We start from the raw sequence: 23,763 nt of genomic DNA, 5'->3' as shown, positions 1-23,763 counted from the left end.
CAAATCTAGCTGAGGCCGTTAAGAGCTTTTCACATTTATTTTAAAAATGGTCTTATTTAATGCATTGTTCTCTCACTTCTTATCCGTGGTAATAATAACGAACAGAGGCATGGGTAAACCCGTATTACTCTATCAGAGCAAAAGGTCTGGCAAGAATCTGGCAATGTTTTAATACATGTACTGTGATACCCGCTTCAATTAATTCAATTTATATGCCGCCCTGAGTCTTCGGAGAGGGGCGGCATATAAATTGAATTAATTAAATCAGCATACCGGTTCCATTGGCTGCAAGAGAGAAGATGTGTAAGCAGTGCACGCCACTAGTTAGCCAAGAAACGTAACCCCAGTGTGATCCATTTCTTGTAGAGCCAAATAAATCCAAAATCCAAATGGGATTGTGAGATACCAGATTTAACCAATTCCTTATTGTTATTATTATCATTAATATCATCATTATTACCATCAACTTCCAAACTGAATTCATGGAAGTAGACTTCATAACCACTATCCATTTTATTCTCATGACAAATCTGAATTTTCCCCATCTTTGGCAACCATCTTTGGAGATGGGTTGTCATAATTACAAAGAATAATAATAATAATAAGAGGAGGAGGAGGAGGAGGAGGAGGAGGAGGAGGAGGAGGAGGAGGAGGAGGAGGAGGAGGAAGAAGAAGAAGAAGAAGAGGAAGAGGAAGAAGAAGAAGAAGAAGAAGAAGAAGAAGAAGAAGAAGAAGAAGAAGAAGAAGAAGAAGAAGAAGAAGAAGAAGAAGAAGAAGAAGAAGAAGAAGAAGACAGTGTTGAACCAGCACTGCTGGAGGTCAACAAGAGGAAGCTGCTCAAAGTGCAACAAGGCAAGATTCAATATAGGAAACCAGTGATGCAAACTCGGGCTGACAGCTGGTGTAACAAAGCACTGCATGGACAGTTCCTTGAGAATATCCAGGGAAAAGTAGATAAGGAAAAGACCTGGTTATGGCTGACCAACGGAACACTGAAGAAAGAGACAGAAGGCCTGATTTTTGCAGCCCAGGAACAAGCCATCAGAACGAATGTAATCAAAGCCAGAATAGAAAAAATATGCTGATGACCCCAAATGCAGACTCTGCAAAGAAGCGGATGAAACCATTGATCATATACTGAGTGGTTGCAAGACAATAGCCCAGACTGACTACAAACAACGCCATAACACAGTCGCTCAGATGGTCCACTGGAACTTGTGTCACAACTACCATCTGCCTGTAGCAAAGAACTGGTGGGATCATAAGCCTGAAAAAGTGGTCGAAAATGAGCATGCAAAACTACTGAATTTCATGTTTAATGAATAAAAGAGATAATCATCCTCATCCTCATCTTCATCATCCATGTTGGCTATGAACAGATTACAATGGAGACAACTTTACTTTGTGAAGGAGTAAAACCATTCCTTATTCTTACCGAGTCCAGTTTCAAAGTCTCCATTTCTTGTATGAATTTTAGCTCTGTTGCTTTGTAATAGAGATTTCTCTTGGACACCAGCGATGTTGAAATACAGAGATGTCATAAAGTCAGTCTCGAAACAGCCGCCTGAGCTGCCCTTAGAATCTGCAGCATGCAGACTCCTTTTCAAAAGAAAACAAAGTGATTCTTTTTCATTATTGCCTGCTAGTTAAAATTTCATGTGTCTTTAAAATAGCCACCTGGAGAGCCTGCTCATCTTCGCTTTACAAATACAACTGCTCGGAAAATAAAAGGAGACTTGTCTGCCTCCGGGGTGGTGGTGGAAGGATTCCAAGTCTTCCCAACTTCTAAATTATGAACTTTTATGGCATTCTAGTCCCTGAGTGTTGCAGTGGCTTGGAGGTGGAGCTCTGGCCTCACAATCAGGAGGCTGTGAGTTCGATCCTAGGTAGAGGCAGATATTTCTCTCTCTGAACACCATGAGTAATTATCTGCTGCGAACTCTGCATTGGCAACAGGAAGAGCATCCCGCGAGTAAACACTCAGCTCCATTCAGTTGTCCAGACTCCACCCCGATGCAAGGGATTATGGGCAAGGGTGAAATCCAGCAGGTTCTGGAGAACCGGTAGCGGAAATTTTGAGTAGTTCGGAGAACTCGTAGCAGAAATTTTGAGTAGTCCGGAGAACCGGCAAATACCACCTCTGGCTGGCCCCAGAGTGGGATGGGAATGGAGATTTTGCAATATCCTTCCCCCCAGGAGTGGGGTAGAAATGGAGATTTTGCAGTATCCTTCCCCTGCCAGGCCCACTAAGCCACGCCTACCAAGCGACGCCCACAGAACCGGTAGTAAAAAAATTTGAATTTTATCACTGATTACGGGGTCATTAAAAGATGAGGGGAAAAAAATAACATTCTAATCCTTCTGTTCAAGTTATGGTGCAAAGTCTGTTTGAACTCCCTGCATGAATATGGAAATTGTTTCGGAGTTAATTTCATCAAAAGAGTTCCATTAATAAGAAGGTTCCAAAGCAAAAAGTTTGTTATCATTTGCACCACCGGATGCTTGCAAATACGAAACAAATCGAAATTATGGAGACATTTGGGATGGATCCACCACACCGTCCGTTGGAGCCGAAGTTGACTGCAAGGCCCATAGCTGTGTGAAGAACTTTATCTGCAGGTTGGCTTTATGTGAGGAGGATGGAAGAGGGGATGAAGGCAAGCGAGCAGATGAAGAAGGTGACCAGAAGATATTCAGATCTAGGAAGTCTCAGGATCAGTCAGTTGGGAGTCAAGTACAAAAGGAAGCAGATTTTGAACCAGTGATCTGCCCCCGTCCCTGAATGGAATGAGCTGCATATTTAATTTACATTAATGTAAATGACCAGAACTCTGAGTTTTTAGGCATTTAATTTAGACTTTCGAAAGGCCATTGTTAAAAATAAATGGGAACCAAAGATCCTTACTCAGCAAGTTACGGCAACCTCTCTCTGATAGACATTCTACTGTTGCTTCGTTTTATAATGATGATTACCATCACAAGCAATACATTATTTGTGTGTGTCTGTGTGTGCAATAATTAGCTATGCGTAAGACAGAGAGGCAGACACCCACCTCATTAAGAGGTACAGCCAAAGCCGCTGTGGCTATTGTAAAATATGAAGTCTCCAAAGTTGCATTATTTGTTGTTTAATTAGTGCTAATTCATATGGAAGGAAAAACGAGCCTAAGCAGGCAATTAACACCCCTTGAGCCGCAGACGTAACTCACCCGTTATTAATAGAATTAAGTTATAGCAACTGTGGCATGCCTGGGATATAATTCACGCTGCATCCACCTAGTTGTTTTTAGAAGCCAGCCAAACCATAGTTGTAGTTTAACTGTGGTCAGTGCCCTGCAATTTAGACATGAGATTTATATTTCCAATTTTACATTTAGAGAGGATGTTGGCTCAATTCCTGGGGATGGGGAAGTATTTTGCTCCCTGTGGAGGAAAGGAGCCTTAAAGCATTAACTGAGGTGGAGAAAGCAGAAAACCTTGGGTGAAGCTGAATTTTTGCTAGCAATAGCACTTAGACTTATCTACCGCTTTACAGTGCTTTACAGCTCTCTCTAAGTGGTTTACAGAGTCAGCCTCTTGCACGCAACAATCTGGGTCCTCATTTTACCCACCTCGGAAGGATGGAAGGCTGAGTCAACCTTGAGCTGGTCAAGATTGAACTCCTGGCAGTGGGCAGAGTTAGCCTGCAATACTCCATTCTAGAAGGAAGGAAGGAAGGAAGGAAGGAAGGAAGGAAGGAAGGAAGGAAGGAAGGAAGGAAGGAAGGAAGGAAGATAGCAATGGCACTTAGACTTATATACCGCTTTACAGTGCTTTACAGCTCTCTCTAAGCAGTTTACAAAGTCAGCTTATTTCCCCCAACAATCTGGGTCCTCATTTTACCCACCTCGGAAGGATAGAAGGCTGAATCAACCTTGAGCTGGTCAGGATTGAACTCCTGACAGTGGGCAGTGTTAGCCTGCAATACTGTATTCTAACCATTGGGAGAGAAAGAAGGAAGGAAGGAAGGAAGAGCATTTAGACTTATATACTGCTTCACAGTGCTTTTACAGCCCTCTCTAAGTGGTTTCCCAGAGGACAATCTGGGTCCTCATTTTACTCTCTGGAAGGCTGAATCAACCTTGAGCCTGGTGAGATTTGAACTGCCTAATTGCAGTCAGTCGGCAGTCAGCAGAAGTTGCCTGCAGTACCGCACTCTAACCACTGCACCACCATGGCTCATGGATGTGGTTTTCTTGGATGCTGTTCTGATACAACCTTGCCTTTTCCCCAAGATGATTTTCTGATTTCACCAACCTTGGGATTTCTCCTATTCATGTCTTAACCAAGTTGGTCCCTGCTTAAGTTGCCAAGAACAGCCAAGGTCAGCTAGATCCTGTCACCATCTTGAATACAAAGTTTAGCCTATAGCAGGGGGTGTCCAACCTTGGCAACTTTAAGACTTGTGGACTTCAACTCCCAGAATGCCTCAGCCAGCCATGGTGACTGGGGATTTCTGGGAGTTGAGGTCCACACGTCTGTTGTGACCTAGGCCCAAGTAGTTATTACCAGACACAATCAGTCCTAAACAAACATATTTTATTAGAACATCTGAGAATTACTTCACTCTCAGCTTAGTCCAAATTAAGTCCAAAACAAATTATTCGTAAACAGTCCTTCGGCCTTATCACCAACCTCTGTCTACTTTGGTACCTTGCCAAAGGCTTTTCTTGGCAAAAGTTCAGAAGCAAGAGATGCTGACAAGAACAAATTTAGCAACGTTGCTTTCCTACAAAGATCCCAAGAGCTGTTGCTGCTCTTTTAAGCCTTCTGGGAGGGGCGGATCATCTCCTGGCCTTACTCCTGAGTCGTCCTTTTTGCTTTAGCTGTTCTTGCCTTCTGGCAGCTCTTCGCATGCGCGCACTAGGAATAGGCTCCTCCTGTTCCTCTGTCTCTGCTATCCGCCTCTGCAGGCTCTGGAGTCCCTGCATCGCTCCCAGATGGCCCTGACCCCATCTCTGCCTCCGACACAGAGCCCTCGTTTGGGCCTTCCCCTGACTCCAGGACTGGCCCATTGTCTTTCCCAGCCTCCTCACTGTCCGACTCCGCTGCCAGCTCTGCAGGCTGCAGGCGGACCACAACAGGTGGTCCTAAAATTGTCAAGGTTGGACACCCCTGGCCTATAGCCTTGATAGTTACCCCTACAAGCATTCACCAGGTCTGATATGTTTAGCAGATCTGGTGCGTTGACGAAATCACACACATATGGGGAATGTGATGATTCAAATGCAATGGAGGTAAGATGGACATATGGTATGCCGATGGCAATGTGTCTTAATGTGTCGCATTACCGTTTTGTGATCGTACTTCAGTGTCAACGATTATAGCTACTAGTTTCCCGTGTACACATCCCACGCCGAAAGAGTGCTTCTAATGCTCTTTGGGACACTTTCCAAGGTTTTAAAGTGGTATCAGCCCATTGCAGCAATGATTCATATATATGGCAGCAGATTATAATAATAAAAAAAAGTACTTACATCAGGGCTCTATTGCAGAGTTAATAGCACAGGGGTTAATGGAATAAACCACCTTCTCCTTCAAATTCAAATTCTCAAGGTTGACTCAGCCTTCCATCCTTTTTAAGGTAGGTGAAATGAGGACCCAGTTTGTGGGGGCAATAAGCTGACTTTGTATAAAATATACAAAAGAATGAAGGCTATTGCTTAACGCATTGTAAGCCGCCCTGAGTCTCCGGAGAAGGGCGGCATATAAATCAAATTAAAAAAAAAAATGTTTTGCACGGCATCTTGTCTGAAGGTAAATGTGGCAATGATAATGGGAACTGTGATCCAAAACATCAGACCACCATAGGAAGCCTAAGAGTAACTTCTACTTCTGGTCATTTCTGCTTTCATTTTTTTTTTTGCAAAAACGGGTAGACAGCAAATCAGATTGGCCAAGGTTCAGTGGACTTCCGAATAGGAAACAGGGTCATCGCTGCTTCTAGAAGGAATCTAAAATTCCAATCTTCCTTGATTTATCTTCTCATTTATATCTTGGATTCTTGCTTTGAACAAAACTCTGCATTGGCGACAGGAAAGGCATCCGGCCATTAAAAACACTCTGCTTGCTCCATTCATGTCACTGCGTTTTTGTATTTACCAGATGAGCTCATATTTCTGGACTGTCCGACTTTCCGTAGCTTGCCAAGTCCTTATCTCTAAGCTAACTACACATGTCCGCATTCCTTTCTTTCTACTTCACTTTTTTTGTTCTCTGGCCAAGAAGTCCGGCTGCAGAGAGGTGGCCGGCAGGAACGTTGCCAAAATGTAACTATTTAGATTAGTAAAATGTTTTATTTTCTTTATAACAAATAAATGAGTTTTTCTTAGAAAATATCTTCGGGGTTTATTTTCTTGCAAAAGTATGCTTCAAGGGAAAAGTCACGATCCACGTCTCTAAATCAAGGTGCAATTACCCAAAAGCAGAATGGGATTAATTAGCACCCTGACAATTCAGTTGCCCAGACTCCACCCCGCAAGGGATTATGGGGGTCGTTAAATGAAGATGATTTCTTGCTTTCAACAGTGAAGATGACCTTGTCCCAAAAGTGCTTTTTCAAAAACTGGACTTTGTTTTTTCCTTGGAGACGTTTCGCTTCGCTTCTTAGATGAGAAGTGCATATAGTTCAGGGGTCTGCAACCTTAAACACTCAAAGAGACATTTGGACCCATTTGCCACAGAAAAGAAAACACCGGGAGCCACAAAACCTGGGTGGGCGTGGCCAACTCGACGTCACTCACTTCCACCAGTCACATGACTCCCTTTCTGTATCTCTCTATGTCTCTCTCTCTCTCCCTCTCTCTGTATCTCTGTCTCTGCCCCAGCCGCTTCTCCATCACCCGCTGTCGCCCTTAGCTTTCCAGGGCAGGCGAGGAGTGATTGGGAGGGGAGGGCGAGGGGCGGGCCCAGCCAGTGCTGGGATCACCCAACAGGGAACCACAGCAGAGGGCCCATAGAGCCATATGCGGCTCCTGAGCCGCAGGTTGCTGACACCTGATATAATTCATGACTGGGAAGACATGGTAACAAGGTCAGCCAATGAATAGGCATAGTAACAAGGTCAGCCAATGGGAACTGTTTTGGAAACTGAAACTGGAAGGAGCCTGGGTGTGGCTTAGACTTAGTTTAACTGCCCTGTATAGAGGAGGTTCTCTTGGTCTGTGTTAAGCTCTGTGCTCAGCTCTAAAATGAAACTAGTTTGTTGCTGGAGCTGAAAACCATCTCTCCTTTCTACCACGTTGGAAGAATCTGCTGTTGGTATTGTAAATTTACTTCATGTGTTATTATGTATATAAAGAAGTTAATGAACCCTGCTGAATCAATTTACCTGTGTGTGCTATCTGAATTTGATTTTTGCAACAAACTCTGACAGAAGTGAAAAGTCTTCAAGGAAGAACAAAATCCAGTTGCCTTTTGAAAAAGCACCTTTGGGGCAACCATGAACTGGATGACTCGGAATCTTCATAGACATGAGAATGATTTTGATTATGTGGTTTTTTTCTCTTAGGCCAATTTCTCCGTCAAGGGGAGATCTTCTGGGAAGGTGCCAACTGCTCCACCAAGTGCCGTTGCCTGGATTTCAACAACGAACTCTTCTGCCAGGAGGTCTCCTGCGGCCCTTACGAAATCTGCGAGGCCAAGGACAAATTCTTCCAATGCATGTCGATGGAGAGCAGTACATGTGTGATCTTCGGAGATCCGCACTACCATACCTTCGACGGCTTCCTTTTCCACTTCCAAGGGTCCTGCTCCTACTTGCTTGCCAGGCAGTGTTGGCCAGGATCCAGCTTGCCCTTCTTTAGCGTGGAAGCCAAGAATGAGAATCGAGGCGGCTCTTCTGTCTCCTGGCTGAAGGACATCTCCATTGAGATCTATTCGCACAAGATTGTCATTCCCAAGGGCAGCTTCGGGAAGATTATGGTGAGATTCGCCTTCATGTACTGAGAGGACTTGTACCCATTTCCTCCTCAGGATGAGCCACTTTCAGTTGTAGAGAAAACCGAACCCTCTATGTGTTTGAGGGATTTTCATAGAAGAAAAAAAATACTCACGCATGAAAAGAGCTGTGCCTTCCAGAATGGCTTTCACTTGCCCTCAGGAAGGGGGTCTCAATATCCCAAATGTCATTGCCTAGATCAGGGGTATTAAACTCAAGGCCTGTGGGCTGGATCTGGGCTGCGGTGTGCTTAGATCTGCCCCGTGGGGCCGCTGTGGAAACCTCGAAGAACTGTCCTGCGGTGCCTCTGCCAGCGAAAACGGAGCTCAGGAGGCTGCACATGGCCCTCCGGAGCTCCGTTTTCAGCTGTGATGACTCCTGCAACCTTTTGCCAGTGAAAATGGAGCAGCCCTCCCAAACTCCATTGTCATTGACAGAGTGCTTGGGCCGCCACAGGCGCCCCCAACATGAGTGACGTCGAGGTGTCCATGCCTATCCTGGCCACACTCATTTCCCCTCCCCCTCCGATGCAGCCCTCAATGAAATCGAGTTTGACACCCCTGGCCTATTATTTATTTATTTATTTGTTGGTCCGATTTATATGCCGCCCTTTTCTGGAGACTCAGGGTGGCTTACAATGCATTAAGCAATAGCCTTCATACTTTTGTATATACCTGCTTAGTAGGGCTTTTGCCCCCCCCCCAAGTGGTGTTCTTTTTTTATACAAAGTCAGTTTATTGCCCCCACAATCTGGGTCCTCATTTTACCTACCTCGGAAGGATGGAAGGCTGAGTCAACCTTGAGCCTGGTGAGATTTGAACTTGCAGTAATTGCAGGCAGCTGGTGTTACTTAACAGTGCTTTAGTCTGCTGCGCCATCAAGGCTCAGATGATGTCATGACATCATTCCATTGTCTGGATGAATCTAGAAAGAAAAATTTGAAGGTGGGAAAAAAGCAGTCCTCAATAATAATAATAATAAAAAAATAGCAGTCAGCTAGGTAGAAAATAGAAGGCTCTGTTAATTTCTAGGATGTTTTGATTATTATTTTTTTTCATCTAATGGCAGTAATATGGGAAATGTCACATCACAGAATCAGTTTTTTTCCCCTCTCCCAACTAATGCCCATCATATAGGTTGTCTTTCATCTTCCATAATCTTCCAGGCAGGCAACCAGGAACATTAGTAAAATTTACGCTGGAAATAAAATCCAGCATAGTTGGAATGCACATTACTTGCACATCGTATCCTTTCAAGGTTATTATTTTGGATAATAGAGAAAGATGTCCTTGCCATCTTCGGTCTGCCAGAAGGCCAGGTTAATCCCCAGAAATAAGCACCTGCTTAGACATATCATTCAAACTGTGATGGCTAGCCCAGCAATCCCAAGTGGGGAGTAGCTTTAGAGCAACTGACCCCCTTGCCTAAAAAACTTTTGCAAGAAACAACATTTCAACAATTGGGTGTGACACGATGTGACATTGTTCTTCAGTCCTCGATGCTACGTCATTTGTTTATAATGGGAAAATATAGCTGCTCTTGGGAAAAACTATGGTTGAGTGCATGTGCTCCATAATCTTGTAATGGTTTGTGGGAATGACTTTGAAAGACATGGGGACGAGTCACAGGTAGGGTGACAGACAGGTAAGAGACTGCTTAGCTCGCAACAGGAATGTGGGGATGGCAAATCTCAGAAAGGACCATCCCTACTTTCTTGGCTATAAAGGAACCAGAAGAAATGTATTTGCAAGATGGATGTCAACCTTCCCAGGTAGACCAGTTAAAAAGTACATCCAGAAGAAGCCTGCTCAATTTATTTTACTTTATTTTTAAAGTTTTTATTTTTATTTTTACAAACATTATCAATGCATGAACGATGTGGCACTGGGTATCATGCATTCTAATACAAATAGAACTAGTAACATTAATCGTAGTTATTATATTCAATCAACTTATATATTTCTAATAGCAATACACATTTATATTAAGTTACAGTCTATCATTATTCAATTATCCCATGTTTTCTCCTCTTATTGCTTTTATTTTATGTAAAAGGGTATACACTAATATTCGCCCTCTCTTATTTCTGTCTCTTATTCTAACTTTTAATCATATCACCCTTTATTTTTTTAAAAAAACCGTTTTCTTTCTATCCTACCTAACTTCTAGTCATGTCACCTCCCTAAAAAAGAAAAGAGAGAGAGAAAGAAAAGCAAATCAGAACAACAAGGGAGAGAGATCATCTATCCATCGTCTCTTGCCCGCTTCAATACTTTGCTATGCTTCTTTTGACTTGCCTCTCATATTCCTCTCTTGGATCTTTATCTCTATCTGCATTTACTTCTTGGCTATTCAATCTAGATGCCTGCTCTATTTATTATAAGTCTACATAACAGAATCATGCAAGTCTGAATGTACAAATCTCCTACTGTCTCTTTTTAGAGTCTGGTAAGTTATGGAAGATTTGTTTTCTTTCCCTCTTAATTAGCTACTGGCTCCCTTTCCATCTTATCTGATCATCTTTTCTTTCCTCTTATTGGACTTGTCTTGACTGCAGCTCTTCCCCCTGCCTTCCAAGTTCATACCCACATACCATTTCAAATCCCTTCTACTACGTGGACTTCAACTCTCAGAATTCCCCTGCCATGGCTGACTGGGGAATTATGGTTGATGAAGTCCACAAATCTTAAAACTTGCCAAGTTTGGAAACCTCTGTACTAGAGGATCCTGAGCCTTTTCAATTACTCTCTTGGGAATTGAGGTCTTGTCTGATTCTCTCTTTATTTTTTTCTCTCTCTGACACCTTATAGACATTGTAACAGCCTTAGGATCAGGGGAGAAATCCAGCAGATTCTGACAGGTTCTGGAGAACCGGTAGCGGAAATTTTGAGTACCTGGCTGGTCCCAGGGTGGGGTGGGAATGGGGATTTTGCAGTATCCTTCCCCTGGAGTGGGGAGGGAATGGGGATTTTGCAGTATCCTTCCCCTGAAGTGGGGTGGGAATGGAGATTTTGCAGTATCCTTCTCCTGGAGTGGGGAGGAAATGGGGATTTTGCAGTATCCTTCCTCTGGAGTGGGGAGGGAATGAGGATTTTGCAGTATCCTTCCCCTGCCATGCCCACTAAGCCACGCCCACCAAGCCACACCACACCCACCAAGCCACGCCCACAGAACCGGTAGTAAAAAAATTTGGATTTCACCACTGCTTAGGATGTATTCTAGACTGAGTGTTTCCATGCTTCCTTTATATATTTTTTTTCTTTTTTGCACTACTTCAATAAATATTAGCTACTTAATTTGTATTGACAGTGATAATTATAGCAGTAGAAGATTCGTATGCAACGATAGGAAATCCATTTTTAATCTTCTCATTTTGGATGATGATGATGATGATGATAAATATTAACTTTCTATCCGAATCACAGATAGATGACTTGGTGATGTCTCTGCCTGTCTTCTTGGAACTGGGAGCCATAAAAATCTATCAGAGTGGCATGTCGACCGCTGTGGAAACCGACTTTGGCCTTTTGGTGACCTATGACGGTGAACATTATGCTGCCATTTCAGTTCCCGGCTCCTACATTAATGCTACCTGCGGCCTGTGCGGGAACTACAACAAGAATCCTGAAGACGACGTCTTGCGCTCCGATGGGAAACTGGCCACTTCTGTCCTGGATCTGGGAGAGAGCTGGCGGGTTTACCATCCCGAATGGAAGTGCTCCCCGGGCTGCTTAGACAACTGCAGTCTTTGCGACATGGCGATGGAGTCTCTCTACTTCGGCCCCGAGTACTGTGGCTTTATCAACAAAACCGGAGGCCCTCTGTGGGAATGTGGGGCCATTGTCGACCCCACAGCGTTTGTGCACAGCTGCGTGTACGATCTGTGCAGCATCCGCGATAATGGCACAGGAGGTCTTTGCCAAGCCATTCAAGCCTACGCCTTAGTTTGCCAGGCCTTAGGGATCCCGATTGGAGACTGGCGGGGGCAGACGGGATGCGGTAAGTCACCAAGCATTCAGACAAGAGTCAGACTCAACAAAATGGCAGGGCTCAGGTTTCCAGTCCATCAATTTCGACTTGGTCAACCTGAGTTTGGAAGGAAGGACATGTAGGAAGGACATCAAGCTACTTGTGCCCAAACAGAGAACTGTCATATGATTAGGTAAAGGTTCCCCCGTGCATGCATGCTAATCATTTCTGGCTCTAGGGGAGGTGCTCATCTCTGTTTCTAAGCCGAAGAGCCAGCGCTGTCCGAAGACGTCTCCGTGGTCATGTGGCCGGCATGACTAAATGCCAAAAGCGAACGGAACGCTGCGACCTTCCCACCAAAGGTGGTCCCTATTTTCCTACTTGGCATTTTTTACCTGCTTTCGAACTGCTAAGTTAGCAGAAGCTGGGACAAGTAACGGGAGCTCACTCCGTTACGCGGCGCTAGGGATTCGAACCGCTGAACTGCCGACCTGATCGACAAGCTCATTATCTTAGCCACTGAGCCACCATGTCCCTTTATGTCATATGACGTCCCTTTATGTCCTATGATTATCAGATGCTAATAAGAGCAACCAGCTCTTGAGGAGATGATCTTGGCTATAATTTCACTAAAGAGAGTAGAAACGGCAGGTTTATTGTCCTTGAATGATGCTTTTGTCCATATTTGAATCACAGAACTCCTAGAACGAGTAACAAAAGGTTTCACAATAGACGACTCAGACATGATCTAAGGGACGTTAACTTAGCTATTCTTTCCCATTCATCTGTCCATTGGTCTGTACCCTTTTAAGCTTTATTTTAGAATTGCATCATGTGTAAATTAGACCACAATTAATGGTGAACAACCTGGTCATAACGTCCTGCTGACATTTCTTTTCTTTCATCGCTTTTTGTCTATGTTACTTCCTGGTTTGTAGTCCCTTGGAAAAAAGTACATGTTCAGTGAGTCTCCCTTGATTCAAACTCAACTCTTGGTGACTTCTTGCATAGTTTTCTTGGCAACTGTTTAGAAGTCATTTGCTGCCTAGGGCTTGGGCAGGGGTGAAATCCAGCAGGTTCTGACAGGTTCTGGAGAACCGGTAGTGAAAATTTTGAGCATTTCGGAGAACCGGTAGCGGAAATTTTGAGTAAATTTCAAATACCACCCAGAGTGGGAATGAAGATTTTTCCCCCAGGAGTGAGAAGGGAATGGGGATTTTGCAGTATTCTTCCCACAGAAGTGGGGAGGGAATGGAGATTTTGCAGTATCCTTCCCTTGCCATGCCCACCAAGCCACACCATGCCCACCAAGCCATGCCCACAGAACCGTTAGTAAAAAAAATTTGGATTTCACCACTGGGCTTGGGGTTTTTTCATATCCAAATAGGAATGAGGCCCAACCCTGTATAGCTTCTTTCAAGGTCAGCCAAAGTTGACTTGGTGCTACCACCAATCTGGAGACTCAATAGGTCCACCATTCTAAACCAGCAACTGCTGTATCGACTAAATCAACTGTTCTGTTTGCCTTTTTCAGCGACTGCTATAAACTGTCCAGAGTTCAGTCATTACTCCATCTGTACTAGTAGCTGCCCAGCCACCTGCTCGGATTTAACAGCCCCTTTGAATTGCAACTCTCCTTGCACTGAAGGCTGTGAGTGCGTCGACGGCTACGTTCTCAGCACCGACACCTGTGTCCCTGTTCAAGAGTGTGGTTGCGATGTGGATGGCCGCTACCATGCCGTGGGGGAGTCGTTCTGGGCTTCTGTGGACTGCAGCATGCAATGCTGGTGTGAAGAAGAAGGAGAGGTCAACTGTTTCAATGCCACCTGTCAGGAAGGAGAAGTGTGTACAGTCGAGAAAGGCTATCAAGGGTGTTACCCCAAGCGGGAGACCTTGTGTTTGGTTTCTCAGGATCAAGTCCTGCACACTTTCGATGGAGTTGGCTTTGTTTATCCCTCGGACAATTCTTACACCTTGGTAAAAACATGCCCGGACAGGCCCACTTATCTGGAAGTGGACATCAGCAAAAAGAAACCAGATTTGAGTCCTGACTGGCTTCGTACCTTGATGATCCAGGTTGCCAATCAAGATGTTAAGATTGGGGGTGTAGACAACTCTGAAATCAAGGTAGGGATTTACTGGTGGGTGACAGGCTCAAAGGCGGGGGAGGGGGGGCTCGGGTCATTGCTCTTAATTGCAGGAAAACCATTTAATAGCACAGTCTTGACAAATGTTCCTGAGTCAGTTATATTCCAAGAGAGCAGCCTTTCCTGATCTCAGGATGAGCTGCGGTGGTGCAGTGGTGAGAATGCAGTACTGCAGGCTACTTCTGCTGACTGCCGGCTGCCTGCAATTTGGCAGTTCAAATCTCACCAGGCTCAAGGTTGACTCAGCCTTCCATCCTTCTGAGGTGGGTAAAATGAGGACTCAGATTGTTGGGGGCAAGAGGCTGACTCTGTCAACCGCTTAGAGAGGGTGGTAAAGCACTATAAAGTGGTATATAAGTACTATTGCTATTGCTATTGGAGCTGGGTCCACCATAACTGGAGGATATCAGACTGGGGAAAGCTTCTGAGTTACACAGATCAACTTATCTACCCTCTTCTTCATCATCATCTTCACCACCACCATCGCAATAAGCTTACAAGATACCTTGAAATGTTTGTACGGAAAGCATGGAATTCAGAAACATACAGCGAGATGGACAGATGATGATGGCTGAAGGGAGTTAAATTCCTGAGTGCCCAATGATCAGCCTTAGCCTTCATGATCTCTTTGAGATCTTCTGAGGGGCTGCCCCATTTCTGATTTAACGTGCAAATCTCTCGTCTTGACTCAGCAATATAACATCCCTATTGCAAATCTTCTCCTGATTTCATTGCACTGATACTAAGCAACTGCTTCTCCTGTTATCCAGGCTGGTGTGTCACTGTGATTGGAAGAGTGATGACTTTCTCTTTCAATTTTGCCACCATCACCTTGAGGGAAAGCTCCACTAATCCAGACAGTGTGACAAGAATGGGGAGAGGCTGACTTCAGGATTCTTCGTGTTTTCTCTTGCCGGGTATCCCAAAGGTGCTTTTCCCAAAAGGCAACTGGACTTTCTTATTTTTCTTTTTCCTTTGAAAATATTTCGCTTCTCATCCAAGAAGCTTCTTCAGTTCCGAAGTTCTTGAGAACTGAAGAAGCTTCTTGGATGAGAAATGAAATGTTTTCAAAGGGGGGGAAAAAACGTCCAGTTGCCTTTTGGCAAAGCAACTTTGGGACAATCAGCAAGAGAAAACATGAAGAATCCTGAAGTCAGCCTCTCCCCATTCTCGTCACAGTATCTGGATTGTCTTTGGGACAACCATGACCTGGATGATTGAGATTCTTCATGGACACCTAGCCAGGTGTGTCCCTAGTCCCTCTCCCCGCAGGCCATCTGGGCATCTTCCAATTAAAAATAAGAAACCTATGGAAGACACCAAGCCATAATAGACCCAACGATGAGGGAGCAGACCCTGTTACAAATGTGCAACCATTTATGTAGGTTAGAGAACTAAAATCGATCGATTGCTGGCCAAATTATGTTCTTAACCTGGAAAGGAGAGGCAAGTCACTGAAACTGGCCAATATACAGGGGTGGGGCTGTTGGGGGTTCGCAGGGGTTCGGGAGAACCTCTAGCTAAGTTTCTGTGCAGTTCGGAGAACCCCCCAAATCCTACTCCTGGCTGGCCCTGCCCACCCTGCCCCTCCCCTCCCAGGAGTCCCCACACGGCCCGTTTTGGATGCAGGTAAATGCAGGGCAAGTGAGAAGGCTCAGGGAGGGTGAAAAATGGGCCTACTGGAAGTTCGGGAAGGCCGGGAAACGGGCCTCCAGAGGGCCTCCGGTGCCTGGGGAGGCCATTTTCGCCCTCCCGGAGGCTCGAAAAAAGCCTCCGGAGCCCAGGGAGGGCAAAAATACCCCCCCCCCATACACACTGTGGTGCAGGAGGCCGACTAGGGTTACCTTTTTTCCCCCAGTTGGGAAAGTCTACAGGACAGTTGGTGTAAACCAACAGATAGGAGGGAGGTGACTATCAAATGAACTCAGAAGACGAAGCACTAACGGAGGAATCAAATTTTGGGAGAGAATTATGTGGGGAGGATGTTTCATGGTCAAATGAGGTATACCCGTGCTTCTTTAACTCCAGTGAAAATTCCTCGTGCTTCCTCTTTTTTTTTTTTTAACGTCTGCAGCAGCAAAGCTTCACATATGTTCAGATGTCTCATTAGCTGTATCTGGTGCTGACATTTTCATCTCACCAGGCATTTGCCTGTCAGTTTTTATGCTCGTCATGGAAGACACAGGAAGAGTTTAGAGACATGATCAAACAGCCTCCATTTAGTCCTGCCCTTGCTGACCATTGAAATAATTGCTTGTGCCTTCAAGTTAAAAGATGTCTTTGCTTCACGGCTTTCCCCAAATGTGAGATTCTTTGACAGACAAAACATCTGTGGGTTTTTTTTTTTTTACAGCTTTGCTTCACTCCCACCCAGGGGTGAAATCCAGCAGGTTCTAACAGGTTCTGGAAAACCGGAAGCGGAAATTTTGAGGAGTTCAGAGATTCGGCAAATACCACCTCTGTCCGGTCCCAAAGTTGGGTGGGAATGGGGATTTTGCAATATCCTTCCCCCAGGAGTGGGGAGGGAATGGGGATTTTGCAGTATCCTTCCACTGGAGTGGGGTGGGAATGGGAATTTTGCAGTATCCTTCCCCTGGAGTGGGGAGGGGATGGGGATTTTGCAGTATCCTTCCCCTGGAGTGGGGAGGGAATGGGAATTTTGCAGTATCCTTCCCCTGGAGTGGGGAGGGAATGGGGATTTTGCAGTATCCTTCCCCTGGAGTGGGGAGGGGATGGGGATTTTGCAGTATCCTTCCCCTGGAGTGGGGAGGGGATGGGGATTTTGCAGTATCCTTCCTCCGGGAGTGGGGTGGTAATGGAGATTTTGCAGTATCCTTCCCCTGGAGTGGGGAGGGGATGGGGATTTTGCAGTATCCTTCCCCCAGGAATGGGGTGGGAATGGAGATTTTGCAGTATCCTTCCCCTGGAGTGGGGAGGGGAGGGGGATTTTGCAGTATCCTTTCCCCAGGAGTGGGGTGGGAATGGAGATTTTGCAGTATCCTTCTCCTGCCACACCCACAAAGCCACACCATGCCCACAAAGCCACACCCACAGAACCGGTAGTAAAAAGAAATGGATTTCACCACTGGCCAGATCTAAGTACCCCACGGGCTGGATCCAGTCCTCGGGCCGTGAAATTGACACCCCTGGGCTAGCTGATGAGAGCTAAATAAATAGAGCCATACTAGTCTCCCTTTATTTTGTTGTCGGTAAAACATAAATTCAACACAAAAATAGTTTGCCGCGAAAGCGACTGCCTGCGAAAATTCCTGGATTGGGGCTGAAAACGGAAGCAGAATGTTCTGTCCCATAATTGGGTAAACCAGGTTGCCCTGACAAAAAAAAAAAAACACTCAAATTGAGGAACGTTAGCTTGGCATGTAATAAAGAAAGAATTAAACTCTCCTTGTAGCCTGAAGCCATCTCATTGACTAGACAGCTTCTATTTACGTAGCCAACAAAATAGTGCCAGACCTGATGGGATCAATAACTATTAGACTTGATGGTGGTGGACTGTCTCTGAAGGCCATCTGTTGGAAGCTTATCAGGCTTCCTTGTGCAGTTGGTTGACGATTATGCGTACGGACTTTCGGATTAGTCAGGCCAGGGGTCCAATCCAGCAGGGAACAATTTATGTTCTTATGGCCTGCGAATTGCATTCATGCAATTACAGTACAGGAAGATTAAGTTTGATCTCTCTTAAGAGATATAGAGCTTCTCGTAATGCACAGCGCGGGAGCTTGATGTGTAAGATCCATAATAAATTGTAATTAAGTTGACAGAATTGGAAGAACGGTTGTGTTCACCATGGAAATCCTGAACGTTGTGAGATTTCCAATTATGAGGAACTGTAGCCAGGCTCAGGCAAACATACCACATAGCTTCACTGCATACTTTCATCACCTTCTTGAGAAAAGTGATGGAGTTGGATAGAGGACTTGGGCTACCTCTCTCTGCTTTCTCTGTATGTTTTGGATATCCAAGCATGTGGATTATGGTCCCAGGTGCAGAATTTCTGATATAATATAATACAGGTGGTGGTATTGTTAATTGCGAAGTCGTGTCCAACCCATCACGACCCCATGGACGACGTTCCTCCAGGCCTTCCTGTCCTCTACTATCCTCTGGAGTCCATTGAAGCTCACGCCGACTGCTTCAGTGACTCCATCCAGCCACTTCGTTCTCTGCCGTTCCCTTCTTCTTTTGCCCTCCATCGTTCCCAGCATTCAGCTCTTCTCCAGGGAGTCCTTCCTTCCTTCTCATTAGGTGGCCAGAGTATTTGAGTTTCCCCTTCAGGATCTGGCCTTCTAAAGAGCAGTCAGGGTTGATCTCCTCTAGGACTGACCAGTTGGATGGCCTTGCAGTCCAAGGGACTCGCAGGAGTCTTCTCCAGCACCATCGTTCAAAGGCCTCTATTCTTTGATACAGGTAAATGGGTGTAATCATACGTGGTTGCCCTACTGGAATCTAGATGGCTATTCTTATCAGCAGCTGAGCCAACATCAATATAGAGTTCCCCTAAAATTGATGGAATTGCCTTTTCTTTTTGGGGAAAAAAAAATGGTACGATGTGCTATTTGTTTAATATAAATTCATGATTGCCCACTCCTCGTCTTACAAACTTTGTCTCTAGTCAATAACGGTAGTGTAGATTCCTTGATTCCTTGGGCAAACCAACGGTTCCCCTCCATTGGAAAAAACAAAACCATGAGATAAGATTACTTTCCTTGGTTTTGCAACCTTTCAAGAAACTCAGTTCTCCTCTTCTAAATGTGCAGCCCTGTAGAAATGTTGCTTCCCAGCCTTCTCGTAGGTGAGACTGCCACCGGGTGGATAGAAGTGCTTTAGAAAAAGGAAGCATCTGACAGTTTATTTTAAATATATTTTCCACACTGGCAGGACCGCGGAACGTGGCTCCTGCTGTCTCTTTGCATGTATGAATATAGCGGTGATTCGAAAGCAGAGGAAAGATGTTTTCTATTCTGTTGTCACCTCTTGCCAATCTCATGATGACATTTCATTGTAAGAAGAAATGAAACCAACAACCTTGGATTGTATTTGCTGTAATTGTCAAGATCTATTTTATGTGTGTGTGTGTGTGTCTTCCATCCACATCAGTTGTGTTTTCTGTTCTTTTCAGTAAATCTACCTCTACAGCAACTGTTGCTTCTCTCATATGTCTATCAAATCAAGTGTCGCTTTCTTGGGTTAGGAGCCTTGTATTTTCTTTTTGAATGACTGATGTCGGAAGTTTTCCCGAGTATCACAAATCTAACACTGTCACTCTAGGATAACATCACGAGCTGAAGGCAAAGCTTGGCTTCCAAGAAGAGCTTGTTAATTCCTTTGAGGTAGAGAAATCCGTACAGATCCATCATCCCAATCCAGTGATCTCCACATAAATTGGGACTTCCGTTCCTAGGTTCTAGAAGCAGCATTCTGAAATAGAACCATGGGCTTTTTGAGATGATAAAAAGCTGTTTTAAGTCTGCTTAAAATATACAAGCACCGAAGGCCAAGCTGGGTTTGAATGTTTTGTTGTTGTTGTTAGTTGCAAAGTCGTGTCCGACCCATCGCGACCCCATGGACAAGGTTCCTCCAGGCCTTCCTGTCCTCTGCCATCCCACAGAGACCATTTAAGCTCACGCCGACTGCTTTGGTGACTCCATCCAGCCACCTCCTTCTCTGCTGTCCCCTTCTTCTTTTGCTCTCATTCTTTCGCAGCATTAGGCTCTTCTCCAGGGAGTCCTTCCTTCTCATGAGGTGGCCAAAGTATTTGAGTTTCATCTTCAGGATGGGTTTGGATAGTCATCTGCTATGTAAATCTTTTTATTTCAGAAATGAGAAAAGTTGGGGCTTACTCTTACATTTAATGGAAAGTTGCTATATAATGTGGAAACCCTTTTTAGATTCCCGAAATCTTCTCTCTTAAAAAATGTATTGCTTTCTGGGTAGCCCAAATTTAAATGCCGTTTAGCTTACATTTGGTAGGTAAGTAACTTCAGCTGTAGACATACAATTTATCTCCATACGAAGTGTGCCTTCTTGTTGACTTCCATTGCTCAAATTTGCTGATGCCTCACTAATCAAAGGAAGAACAGGAAGATACTGTGAAATTCTTTAGTTTCTTCATTCATTTGTTGCCTCCTCTTTCCCCCTTTTTCCTTTGCAGGTGAATGGATATGAAACTGAGCTTCCGTATTTCCACCCTTCTGGGCAACTAGAAATCTACCGGAGTAAAAATGGGACGGTTGTTGAATTGGATGAACTCATCCATATCCACTATTCAGACTTGGGTATCTTGGAGATACGTCTCTCCACCACGTATTTCAACTGTACTGGAGGCCTTTGTGGCTATTTCAATGGAAACAGCAGTGATGAATTCTGCTTTCCCAACGGGAAATGCACAGATAACCTGGTGGTTTTCCTGGACAGCTGGACAACCTTCAACGAGATTTGCAACGGGGAATGCGGTGACCTCCTCAAGGCCTGCAACAATGATTCAGAGCTTCTGAAAGACTACCGCAGCCGCTCCAAATGCGGAGTCATCAATGACCCCACCAACAGCTCGTTCCTGGAGTGCCACTCTGTGGTGAACGTGTCCACATATTACAGGACCTGCATTTTCCGTCTGTGCCAAAGTGGAGGAAACGAGTCAGAGCTCTGTGACTCGGTAGCTCGCTATGCCAGTGCATGTAAGAATGCAGAAGTGGACATTGGCCAGTGGAGAAGCTTAACCTTTTGTCGTAAGTCGGGAAGTGGGGGAAATACCTATCTTCATTTTGTTTCCATAGGAAGTTAAGTTGTTTAAGTATTGGTCAACATCATGGAACTTTTAGGTCAAAAAGGCCCTAAGATTTCAATGCTATTAAATAACAACGATCATCATTCTTAGCCTAATGGGATTCCCATGTTATATAGCCGTGTTGGTGAATCTATGGCACGCATGCCGGAAGTGGCATACAGAGCCATCTCTCCAGGTATGCGAGCCATCACCCATTGCTCTTCCAGGTTCTGGCGTGCCGGCCAGGTGGTCTTCACGCCCGTGGGAGTGCCAGAAACTGAAAGAGAAGCCGCCTGGTGCACATGCGCGCACTAGGAAGATGATCTTCTGGTTTCCAGCACACCCATGCATGCCAGCCACCTGGTCTTCCGGTTTCTGGCACGCGCACAAGCCCTCCTTTTTGGTACTCGGTGCCGAAAAGGTTCGCCAACACTTATATAGGTTAGGACTGAATCCACTAAAAGATTTCTGGGTATTGGTGGGAATTTTCTTAGTCTTATGCTCAGAAAGCTCTTCTGAGGTTTGTGACAGCGGTGAAATCCACTTACCTTTGCTACCGGTTTGAGATGGTTAAAAAACGGGATGTAATGATCCCGGTGCGTGGGCAGAGCCTCCTGCCGCTGGCGCTACCAGTTCGGCGAGCCGGATAGAACCAGTGGGATTTCACTGCTGGTTTGTGAAGTCATTAATGGAGGTTAGAAAGATAATCTTAGAAAAAAAAAAAAACTTGGTTGGGTATATAAAAGTTTACAGTCAGTCCTTAGAATGGTGGTCTTTGACCCAAGAGACAATATTTCATGCTGTCCGATTTCAGGAAATGGCTATAAGTCTCCATTTCTTCAAAAATGTAATTTCATATTCAGGAAGTCGTCAATGCAAGAAACTTCGGGAGGGGTGAGTGTAGTGCTAAATAAGTCGCTTTACTAAAGACAAGGAAGTCACACATATGCAGACATTCCTGATGCAAAATGCAGGAATCAAGGAATATGGGTTTGTTTGTTTATTATTTATTTATTTATTTATTTATTTATTTATTTATTTATTTATTTATTTATTTATTAGTTCGATTTATATATGCTGCCCTTTTCCGGAGACTCAGGGCAGCTTACAATGCATTAAGCAATAGCCTTCATACTTTTGTATATACCTGCTTAGTAGGGCTTTTTGCCCCCCCCCAAAGCGGTGTTCTATTTTATACAAAGTCACCTTATTGCCCCCACAAACCGGGTCCTCATTTTACCTACCTCGAAAGGATGGAAGGCTGAGTCAACCTTGAGCCTGGTGAGAATTGAACTTGCAGTAATTGCAGGCAGCTGGCAGCTAAGTGCTACTTTAACAGCAGCAGTTTAGTCCACTGCGCCACCAGGCTCTAAGGATTTAAGGAGTAATGACAGAGAATAACTAAAATGTGAGAAGGAAGAAAACATTGTTTTGATCAGCTGGGATAATATTTTTTGCTGCCAATGATACAAATATCATAATTTAAAGGAAAGATTTAAAATAACATCTCGCAAAAGCAGAAATAAGTATGGAAACTGAATTAAGCTGAAGAAAATGTAAGCAAGAGGCACATTAAGTGATTGTTTAATTAGGGACTCTTTTAGAATGGGATGTGCAAAAATTTGCTTCCTCCCACCCCAGAAATCTATGTAAGAAGAAACTTTCTAGATCAGCACAAAATCCTCATTGTGCATCTCACAATGGTCCATAAAAGTCCATCATAGAGGCAGTGACTTTCTCTGTTCTTTGCACCTGACAACTGAGTTTAAATTTATACTTTAGTGGAAGGAAACTTTGTTGGTAACAAAGGGTGAGCCTCATGGTTGTAAATGTAATTTAAATGTTTATGGATAAGCAATGAAAAAATAAAGCAATCACAGTGCAAATTTAAAGCTGAAAGGAAATTTCATAGAGGTGAAGGCAGTGTAATGTAATACAATGTGTAATCAATGAGAGAAGAGTAATTCACTCAAAGGGCAGGATTAAGAAAAAACTAAAACGCTTTTCAGCTGTTTGAATAAGTATTTGATAAACCAATAAAAAAGGAAGCTGGTTTTTTTTTAAAAAAATCATGCCAGAAGGTCTCACATTGTAAGGATAAATAATAAAACTCCCTCCCTCTGTCTCCCTGCTATTCAGAGATGTAATAATTTTAAGGGAAAGAATAATGTGTAACAATCAATCCTTCTTCTCACTTCGTGGAAGTCCTTCTCTATAAAGATCAAATCGTTCATTTCACAACCATCTATAGTGGTTGAGTCGGAATCTGATACGATCACCCTTCCTCCCAACCTGTTGTGAATCTCTGTATAGGATGAGGGGTTACGTATGGGTCAGTGGTGGAATTCAAATTTTTTTACTACCAGTTCTGTGGACGTGGCTTGGTGGGCATGGCAGGGGAAGGATACTGCAAAATCCCCATTCCCTCCCTGCTCCAGGGGAAGGATATTGCAAAATCTCCATTCCCTCCTCACTCCAGGGGAAGGATATTGCAAAATCTCCATTCCCTCCCCACTCCAGGGGAAGGATATTGCAAAATCTCCATTCCCACCCCACTCTGGGGCCAGCCAGAGGTGGTATTTGCCGGTTCTCTGAACTACTCAAAATTTCTGCTACCGGTTCTCCAGAACCTGTCAGAACCTGCTGAATAGCACCCATACTATGGGTTCTCCTGATTCTAGGGGTGTCTGTGGCAGATCTCAAGATGGTAGCTTGGGACTTCCTGACCAAGCTCCTAATTCTTTTTAAGCGTGTTGTGCAAAATAAGGACAGAGCTTCGATTTGTGCAAATGGCTACCGTCTTGAGATACCTCTGTAAACGCCCCAGCTGGACTCAGGTCAAAGCGGCGACTGCCTGATGCAGAAGATGGCTTCCGTCTGACCAC

At 44.5% G+C, this 23,763-nt stretch overlaps 1 protein-coding gene across 1 annotated transcript in view; it reads left to right on the top strand.

Moving 5' to 3' along the window:
- The window catches only part of LOC139323327 (tubulin-specific chaperone cofactor E-like protein), a 91,113-nt gene that overhangs the window by 52,542 nt on the left and 14,808 nt on the right, over positions 1-23,763 (top strand). Inside the window, exons 14-17 of the mRNA XM_070952651.1 lie at positions 7,550-7,962; positions 11,404-11,977; positions 13,482-14,074; positions 20,267-20,840. Of these exons, the coding sequence (XP_070808752.1) occupies positions 7,550-7,962; positions 11,404-11,977; positions 13,482-14,074; positions 20,267-20,840 (2,154 nt within the window). The remainder of the gene's footprint in view (positions 1-7,549; positions 7,963-11,403; positions 11,978-13,481; positions 14,075-20,266; positions 20,841-23,763) is intronic.

The sequence above is a fragment of the Pituophis catenifer genome, unplaced genomic scaffold, assembly GCF_029215685.1.
Source record: "Pituophis catenifer annectens isolate HBS135680 unplaced genomic scaffold, rPitCat1.0.hap2 SCAF_12, whole genome shotgun sequence".
Lineage (NCBI taxonomy): Eukaryota > Metazoa > Chordata > Lepidosauria > Squamata > Colubridae > Pituophis > Pituophis catenifer.
This window is presented reverse-complemented; position numbering and strand designations above follow the sequence as displayed.